At 41.8% G+C, this 10,245-nt stretch overlaps 1 protein-coding gene across 3 annotated transcripts in view; it reads right to left on the bottom strand.

Moving 5' to 3' along the window:
• Sin3a (SIN3 transcription regulator family member A) overlaps positions 1-10,245 on the bottom strand; it is an 80,679-nt gene that overhangs the window by 8,221 nt on the left and 62,213 nt on the right. For 2 of the 3 annotated variants that reach the window (XM_029569227.1, XM_029569228.1), the window contains exons 17-20: positions 7,071-7,244; positions 5,645-5,728; positions 3,462-3,554; positions 2,504-2,598 (exon numbers count right to left, since the gene is read on the bottom strand). In XM_029569227.1, coding sequence (XP_029425087.1) covers positions 2,504-2,598; positions 3,462-3,554; positions 5,645-5,728; positions 7,071-7,244 — 446 coding nt within the window. The remainder of the gene's footprint in view (positions 1-2,503; positions 2,599-3,461; positions 3,555-5,644; positions 5,729-7,070; positions 7,245-10,245) is intronic. The other variant, XM_008844874.1, reaches the window with a different exon arrangement.

The raw sequence follows: 10,245 nt of genomic DNA on the forward strand, positions 1-10,245 counted from the left end.
ATAGCTTTTTACAGTTTAGGTCCACCTGTGCAGGGATGGTACTGCCCACAATAGGATTAGCCATCAAGACAATGCCCCCCCCGCCCCCCTGCCCCCAGACATGCTCACAGGTTAGTCTGATCTAGGAAATTCCACAATTGAGGTTCCCTCTTGACTCTAGGTTGTGTAAAGTTGACAATAAAAAATAACCAGCATAGAGGAGACCTCACAGGACAAGCAGCTGGAGGAAGAGGCTGGCTTTGCCCAGTGGATTCTCTGGAGGCAGGAATTTGACTTGATTCCCTCAGGGCTTGCTGACTGACTGGAGGCAGATGGTAGGGATTGTCTTTAATTGGAGGCACCCAGCAGGAGCTTCCCTGCAGGGCCTAATGCCCATGATTTCACAAACCTTGGTGTTGAGAAGCAGTTTTGTATATGATCCCAGCTTGGACTTTTCTTCCAATAAAAAGAAACTCTTGAGTTATAAAAGAGAATCACACCAAATTCCAATGGTGTGGACAATTTACTATTTGTTTAACAATTTGATATTTGTTCACATAACCTTAAGATTGGGGTCTGAGGGAGCACAGGGAACAGGTACCTCTGTGGCCTTCTGCAGACTACACTGTCCCTCTGTGCCAAAGGAGAGGCCTAGTCAGCTGTACGTGTGGGGCAAACCCATTGGGGAAGCACTGGGGCCATTTTACCTGTGACCGCTCTGCCTCTGACATAGTGACATAGCCTCCTCACAGCCTCCTTTGAATTCTTTCATTGATTCTGTTTCAATGGACATGAGCTTTATAGGCCCCACAGACAGATTTTTTAAAAAATATTTATTATTTTTATCTTATGTGTCTGAGTGTATTGCCTGCATGTATGTGAGTGCACCCATGTTGTGCAATGCCGCAGAGGTCAGAAGAAGGCTTCACTTCCCCTGGAACTGGAATTAAGGAAGGTTCATAGTCTCCATGTGGGTGCTAGGAATCAAACCCGGGTCCTCTGCAAGAGCAGTCAGTGCTCTTAACCACTGAGCTATCTCTCCAGCCCTCTATATCCTTTCTTAAACCATGAAATCCCATCTTAAACTGTGAGACAAAATAAACTCTTCCTTAAATTACTTCCCCTGGAACTGGAATTAAGGAAGGTTCATAGTCTCCATGTGGGTGCTAGGAATCAAACCCGGGTCCTCTGCAAGAGCAGTCAGTGCTCTTAACCACTGAGCTATCTCTCCAGCCCTCTATATCCTTTCTTAAACCATGAAATCCCATCTTAAACTGTGAGACAAAATAAACTCTTCCTTAAATTGAAAATAAGTAAATAAAAGTAATGGTGAATAAAAATGCTGCTGGTGGGCTGGAGAGATGGCTCAGAGGTTAAGAGCACACTGCTCCTGGATAGGACATGAGTACAGTTCCTACACCCACATCAGGAAGCTCAGAACCACCTGTAACTACAGGGGGATCTACTGCCTCTAGCCTAAAAGGGTACATGCACTCAGTGTGCACAGATGCATACATATTAAAAAAAAAAAAAAAAAACCTTAAAAAAAATGCTGCTGGTGATACTAATCATACACAGAATTCTGATTATATATGAAGCACCTCTGTTTACTGAAGGAGGGTGGGATTCTTGAAAAGTACTTGACCAACTGCTTGAGTTGCAAATGAATCATCATTTTTACCTGAAAGACAACTGATGAGAAAAACTAAGCCCTGGAAGCTTGACATTCTGAAAAATGAACAAAGGGGTATGTTCAAGGAGAACAGCTGAACATATTTGTTGTCAATGATAAGATTGAAACTTCTAAGCAAAACTGAATTTTGTTAAGAGGACAACAGCCACCACAAGCCTGACAGTTTCCCAATGCTTAAAAAAGTTGTGTGTGATGATATCAATAGCAGTAGAAACAAGTGTGACCTTGCAGGATGGTGTCAAAATTTTTGGTTTAGTGTATTCAGTAAACTTAAATCTTCTGAATAACCAATAACCAATAATCATACGAAACCATCTCAATAAAAAAACTTGGCACCAAGTCTCTAATAAGCTTTTCTGGGAGGCATTTCAAACACAATGCTGATTTGGAGGAATTAAGAATATCTTATAGGACTCTACCAGGAGATAACTCTTGGAAGCTTGTGACTGGCTCCCTCCAACTTTACTACAGGTACCTTCTTATTTTTTTCTCTTTTGCAGATTTTATTTTGTATTTTCTTGTAATGAATCTAGTTACGAGTACGGTTATATGCTGAGTCCCACTAGTGAATGACTAAACCTTGGAAATTTCAAGATGGCCATCCAACATAGGAAGTATTGCTGGTTCTCTCTTAACCTCTCTGACACTCTGTAGCTTGTTCCAGGTTAAGTAAGCATATGCTCTAACAGATACACAAATTTTGCATTCAATATCCTTGATGGATATTAACAGATAAACAGAATATATGAAAACATGACTCTGAAAATCATTTACTCCTCACAACTGTGTACAAGTATACAGCCCCCAACAGACATGTCCTGGCATATGTACCTTGGGAGAAATACTGGTTTCTGTGCCAGATGTTCTCGAAGTTCGGGAGAGGTAGTATCAGAATTCATATATCGTTCCACATAGTCTGACCACCGCTAGGAAGAGAAACATAATAGGATGTAGAGGGAGATCATAAAAACCAAGGGCTGGGACTGTAGCCCAGTGGTCAAGGGCTTGTCCTTGACCCCCTAGCACTGTGAAACTGCATGTTTACTACTAGTATTAGAATATAAATTAAAAATCTGTTAGCTAGCAAGATGCTTAATTTCCCTAAGATAGTCACCAGAAGTCACAAATAGGTAGAAATTGCCTCACTGGTAAATTGTAATATCCCCAGGGGGGTTTTATTAAGAACAAAATGTATAGAAGCAATTTCTGAAAACTTAAATCTTCCACATTAAAACCTGGAATTCTGAGCTGGGTGTGGTGGCGCACGCCTTTAATCCCAGCACTCGGGAGGCAGAGGCAGGTGGACCTCTGTGAGTTCGAGGCCAGCCTGGTCTCCATTACTGAATCCAAGCCAGCTGTGGCTACAGGGAGACCTTGTCTCAAAAAGACCGAAAAATAAAATAAAATATAATAAAACCTGGAATTCTGGGGCCTGGAGATGGCTCAGAGCTTAAGAGCACTGGCTGTTCTTACAGAAGACCTGTGTTTGAATCTCAGCATCCACATGGCAGCTAACAATAATATTCCCTCAGGGAAAGATGGCTTTGCTAAGGGTAAGATGAGGTGGCCATGGGTCTTAAACATCCATAACCAACCTGGAGTCTCCAAGGTGAGTGTGAAGACATAGTTAGAATGACCTATACATTAAATATACCGACCCTTCAAAAAACAAACCCTAAGGATCCACAGTCATCCAGTCATCTAGTCATCCAGAATTCAGAGTGAGTAGGCAGAATCAGGACATGCCAACACTGCTCACCATGCAAGATCTGTAATTCACTTGCCATACCTCTGCTTCCACAGGGTCATCTGAGTTCTCCTCCTCTGTGTCTAGAAGCTCAATAGTCAGCTGAACCTGGCCTTGACTCTGAATGAACATAAGCTGCAAACAAGAAAGAAGAGTGTCAACAAACAAGACACCTTTAAGTCTACAATGTAGACTTTCAAATTGTGGGAGGTGGAGCAACATTATTAAAATGGTAAGATTTTGTTCCTACTGAAGAGATAAAGACACTGGAAAGCCTTTAATCCCAGCACTCAGGATGAAGAGGCAGAGGCAGGCCAATATCTGTGAGTCCAAGGCCAGCCTGGTCTACATAGTGAGTTCCAGGACAACTGGGGCTACAGGGAGACCTTGTCTCAAAAAGACCAAAAATAAATAAATAAATAGATATTTTGTTCAACAGAAAATCTCAGAATACTACTGTCCTTTCAAATGATAATCCCACCTATAGAACTGAATATGAGATATAAGTAGGGGTTGGAGAGATGGCTCAGCAGTTAAGAGCACTGGCTGTTCTTGCAGAAGAGCTGGGAATGTTTCCCAGCACCACATTCTGTGACTTATAGACATCAGTAATTCTACTTTCAGGGGACTTGACATACTCTTCTGGCCTCCACTCGCACTTTATATATAAATCTACAGTGCTTGGAGAGGAAAAAAAAAAAAAGTCACTCATGGTGGCATACCTCTTTAACTCAGCACTTGGGAGGCAGAGGCAGGTGGACCTCTGTGAGTTTCAGATCAGTATGGTCTACATAGCCAGCTCCAGGTCAGCTAAGGCTATATGGTGAAACCCCGTCTCATCAAAAATAAGGGGCTGGACAGATGGCTCAGTGATTAAGAGCTCTGGCTACTCTTGCAGAAGACCCGGGTTCAATTCCAGCACTCACATGGCAGCTAACAACCATCCATAACTCCAGTTCCAGGGGATCCAATTCCCTCTTCTGGCCTCTGTGGGCAATGTACAACATATGTGCACTTACAAAAAATAAAAACATTTTTTTAAAAAGTTTATTGCAGATAAGAAACTATTAAAATCACATGGAAAAGATGAGAGCTTAGATGTAAACATATGATAAAGAAGTCATGGTGACACACTGCTGTACTTCTAGAACTTAGAAAGTAGAGGCAGAAGATTCAGAAGTTCAAGGTTATCCTTCATTATACAAGCAAGGTCCAGGACAGCTTGAACTAAACCTTAACCCCCACCCCCCACCCCTCAAAAAAACTAGGCATGGTGGTGTACCCTTTTAATCTCAGCATTTGGGAGGCAGACCAGTCTGGACTATACAATGAGCCCTGTCTCAAAAAAACAAAGTAAACTTAAGAACCATTTATCTCAACCTTCATTTTACATAAACAGGGAGAAAACTAAAATTTCAAGTACTGTGAAAAGCCACACTACTTATCAGAAGTACACAGCAGGATGAGAAGCTGGATTTGGTTCTCAGTATTCTTTCAGAGCTTTCAATAATCTCAATCTAGTAATAAAACTTACAGTCTGACAAAAATAATATTGGTACTCTCAAAACAAATGTGAGAAATACAACAAAACAAAACTTAGTATTATATACTTAGTAATTAAATTAACACTACCACCATCCCGACCCTCCAAGTCTTACTGTAGCCCAAGCTGATCTCAGACAATCCTATCTCAGTCACACAGAGCTATATTTAATTTTTAAGAACTGTAAAAATATGCCATTCAGCATTCATAAGAAAATGCATTTTAATTAATTCTCTACTATGTTAGACATGAGGGTCTGTTTCCAATTACTTGATTTTATACTTAGGTACTACAATGAACAACTGAAGCTACTTAAAATATCCAACATTGTAGTCCTTTTTTAAAATTTTTTTAAAGGCAGGCTCTCATGTAGCCCAAGATGACCTAAAACTTCTGATATTCCTGCAGTGTTGGGATTGCAGGCTTGTACTAGGATAGACTCCTAGCTTCCTGTAGGCTGCACATCAATGAACTATACCCTAGGCCTGAGCCATTAATTTTTATAAAATGAAATGCAACCAGGCATGGTGGGCATATCTATACTATAATCCCAATACTTGGTTGAGGCAGGAAGATCCAGTTTAAGAACAGCTGGACTACATAGCTAGACCCTGTCTCATAAAAACACAAGAAAAAAAGGTAGCCATAAAAATAATGTGATGCTGGGCGTGGTGGCACACACCTTTAATTTCCAGCACTGGGGAGGCAGAGACAGGAGAGTGAATCTCTGTGTTACAGGCCAGTCAGGGAAACAATGAGACCCTGTCTTAAAAAAAAGGAAATAAAAGTTATTGATGAACCAAGGGAGTCAATAACTGAGTCAAATAAGTGACAGTACATTACAGTGCATCTCTCTAAAACCATACATTCAAGCAAGTCTAGAAATGTCAGTTTATTTCTAAAAAAACTTGTAAGTGATTTTTTGAGGTTGTTTACATTTACTATATTTTTAACAATGACTACAGAATTTAGACATAAACATTTTTTTAAAAATAATTTTTTAAAAAATATTTACTTAGGCTGGGCTTGGTAACGCATGGCTTTAATCCTAGAACTTGGGAGGTAGAGACAACACAGGTGGATCTCTTGAGTTCCAGGCCAGTCTGGTTACATGTAATATGTTCCAGGCCAGCTGGGACTACACAGTGAGATCCTGTCTCAAAAAAGATTAAAAAAAAAAAAAAAAAAAAAACAAGTATAATGCACCCCCTCCAAAAAAAAAAGTATAATGTCTCCCGAGTGCTGGGACTAAAGGCTGGGACACCTGGCTTCAGTATTATAATACTTTTAAAGTTCTGAGTAAAAGTAGGCTACAAAATAAAATTAATATAACGAAAAAATTTTAAACATAGGAAAGGGGACTGGCTGGAAAGAGAGCTCAGTCAGTAAAGTGCTTGCCAAACTAGCATAAGGACTGACTTGACCCCCAGCATCCATGTAAAATGATGAGCATGGTGATATATGCTTGTAATCACAGGGCTAGGGAAGTGGAGACAGGATGGTCCCTGGGGGCTCCCAGCTAAAATCAGTGAACAGCAAGCAAGCCAATGAGAGAATGTTTCAAGATACACAGTGGGTGGGGGGAAACAAATACAAAACACTCAAAGGTATACAGCTCCTGAGGTACAACACCAAAGGACATTCTCTGACCTCCAAAACCCTTTCATGTACACACACTCACACATATATGTACACACACACAAACTGAATGAATCACAGGAAAGAATCAAAAGTAGTAGACTGTCCAAAGGCGACAGTATTTCCACTTCTGTTACAGTCTCACTCTGTAGCCCAGGTTAGCCTGGAACTCACATATAGCCCAGCTTCTACCTTATGGCAATCCTTCTGATCTCAGCCTCCTGGGTCACAGGCATGCACAACCATAGACAACTTATGGTTTATTTCCACTTTTTCTTATTTATTTATTTATTTATTTATTTATTTATCTATTTATTTATTTTTTGGTAGTTCTTCTGACAAGCCTCTTAGGAACTCCCAGAGTTCCAAGGTTGGAATCAACCAGACAAAGTACTTAGAAGACTTTGAATTTAGGTAGAGTTTTAACAACTTCAGCAGCAAGGTTCATGTTTTACATGAGCAATTCTTACCTTAAAGCAATTCTCATCTGACATAAGCTGCTCGGCCTTCCGCTGATACGTTGATTCCAGGAGGCTCCGAGATGTCTGTGTGTTCAGCTGGCCTCCAGTGGCCCCATTATTGTTTTCTGCCAAGTAAAGGTCGGTAACCTGCACACAGATCTCATCACTGACAATGTGCTGCAGCTAGAATAAAACAAGGTAAGCAGGTCACTAGTGAACCACGACGGAGCATTCCTCCCCATCCGCTAGCCATCCAAATAAAAGTGTTGGAGGGTTTTGTGTGTGTGTGTCTGTCTTTTTTTAAAGAAAATTAAGCACTGGGGCTGAAGAGACTCAGCATTTAAGAGTACTGGCTGCTCTTGCAGAGGATTCAGGTTTGATTCCCAGCACCCAAGTGGCATGCCACATGGGTGCTGGCTAACAACTCTAGTTCCGGGGGATCCAATGCCCTCTAACCTCCATGGGCATTGCACATGGGTGTGCCTACCAACATACACTCATACACATAAAATAAAAAAAATTTTTTTTTTAAAGAAAATTAAGCACTGCATTATTTTCATGGCAAATAACCAAATCAAGATCTTCATTAATAGTTCACAAGGAAAACTCCTATCTATTTAAAAGCAAAACCAGGGGCCTGGAGATGTGGTTTGGTGGAAGGTTTTTCCTCTCAAATTTCCTAGCAAATAAAATTCTAAGGCTCTTTAAAAAAATTTCCATGGTATATGTGTGTGTATATGTATGTGTATGTACACATGTACACACATATACACACACATTTTTTTTTCTTGGGGAAAAGGTCTCTAACCCATGCCCTCAAACTCAGTATGCAACGTACGATAACCTTAAACTCTTGATCCTCCTGCCACTACCTCCCAAGTACTAAGATTATAGGTAGGTACCACCAAGCTTGGCTCCATGGTTTTTATTTGTAATTTTTATTGTTTAAAATTTGGTTTCATACATTCTTATCTGATCCACAATTACTCTGGGAAAACAGGTTAGAATGACAGGGATGTCCTAGTTTGAGAAAAATTTTATGTCTTAAAATTAAAAACTTACTATGTAACCTGAAGCGGTGCCTCAGAAATCCAATAAAACAAGATTCGTGTCTATTACTTCTTTTTTTCTTTTTCTTTTCTTTGTTTTTTTTTTTGCTTTGTTGAGAAAGGGACTCCCTGCAGCTGCAGCTGGCCTGGAACTCACTATGTAGACCAGGCTGGCCTTGATCTCACAGAGAACTGCCTGCCTCTGCCTCCCAAGTGCTAGGATAAAGGTGTGTGCATGCCCAGCTATTTCTTTCTTCTATGTGTCTGCTACATGTGGGCAGGTACTGAGGAGGCTAGAAGAGAGCCTCCTGGAACTAGCAGTTGTGATTTGCCTTATGTGGGTGCTGGGATTCAAACTCAGTCCTCTGGAAGAGCAGCAGGTACTACTAACCAACTGAGCCATCTCTCTAGCCCCCTTGTCTATTATTCTAAACCTTATGTAAAACCTAAAATTAGACATTTCAGAAAAGTTGCTGCAGTAACTGCCCATGGAGGCCCAGCTAATTGACCAGAGATAGAACTAACATACAAACTCCCTGACTCCCAGGGTCACTACTCTCAGCAGCATACCATTTTTCTATATTTGACAGAAAGTAATAGTGGTTAAATTGTACATGTTAATTCTTGTATTTTTCAAAAATATTTTCCAGAGCTAGGAATCCCAGGACCATGTGAGGTTACATCCCCAGCCTCAAATGTTCATTTTCAATACAAGCTGAACACCTGAGAGACTTGGCACCTTTTATAATTTTTTAAGGCAGGGTCTCCCTATCAAGAATTGGTAACTCTTGCTAATCCTAGAAAGTTGACCCTTTCAGAGTTCTCATTCTTAACATCATAAACTACTTCTATTCATTTTGTGCACAAGAATGTTGCTGGGACAAACCCGGGGTGTGACACATGCTAGGCAACTATTAGACCACAGGGCAACAGCCCCAGCCCACTATTTCTATTTTGATCTTTAAAAACAAATGGCTTAGTGGGTAAAGGCGGGTGCCCCCCCCCCCGCCTCTATCTCATTACTCAGGTTATATCATGGAACCCACGTGATGGAGAGAACCCACTTCTGTAAGTTGTCCTCCACACTTGCACATGGCATGCATACAATGTGTACAAACACAAACAAAATATATAAATAAATGCAAAAAGTAAACAAGTGAAATGAAACATCAACATACAAACAACAACAACAGATAGGATAGAGCTATAGATTAGTAGTAGAGGGCTTACCTAGCAAGTACAAGGTCCTAGGTTCAATCCCCACTACCAAACCAACCACCCACCTACCCTACCTTTCCACCCCCCCTCCAGAAAACAGAGAAGCAAAATGTTAATTTTAATACTGATTCATCTATTTTACTTAAAAAATTCTCATAACCGCTTCTGGACCTGGCCCCGCCCTCACCTCTCTCTACTTCCCTGGACCTGCATCACCAGCTAACTCTCCTAGCCTGCACTCCTATCCTCAGGCTTCTTGGGACCAACTTAGTGCCTTTCTTGGGCACCAGGAGCACTGCTTCTGGACCTGGCGCCGCCCTCACCTCTCTCTGCTTCCCTGGACCTGCATCACCAGCTACCTCTCCTAGCCTGCACTCCTATCCTCAGGCCTCTTGGGGTAAGTCTATAGCGCAGCCCTCCGCGCCTTGACTCCCCAAGCCACATTCACCCTTCCATCTCCCCCGCTGTTCTCTACTCCTAGTTTGATCCCTGCGCCATTCCTAGTCTTGGGTCCCCAGAAACTAGGGGAACCAATACTGCTTCCTGATCCTTTTCACCCAGACCAACTTAATGCCTGGGCCCCGGGAGCACCGCTTCTGGACCTGGCCCCGCCCTCACCTCCCTCTACTTCCCTGGTCCTGCAACACCCTCCAGCCTCTTTCTGGGGCTGACAGCCTCTTTCTGGGGCTCCGAGGCTTACCTTTCCTCTCACTGATCCTTTGCATCCAGTACAACCCAGCTATTCAATCCACTCCCTGGGAAATCTTGGAACTTATTCCCACCCCATCTACCTTTGCATCCCTGCGTGCCACGACCACGGCCAGGGTCTCAGGTCAGTCCAACACTCAAGTTCCTGAGGCCAAAATCATTCTTAGAAGATTCCAGACCCAAGGAGAAAGTCTGAAAACTTCTGACCC

The sequence above is a fragment of the Nannospalax galili genome, unplaced genomic scaffold (assembly GCF_000622305.1).
Source record: "Nannospalax galili isolate Female #2095 unplaced genomic scaffold, S.galili_v1.0 scaffold1622, whole genome shotgun sequence".
Taxonomy (NCBI): Eukaryota; Metazoa; Chordata; class Mammalia; order Rodentia; family Spalacidae; genus Nannospalax; species Nannospalax galili.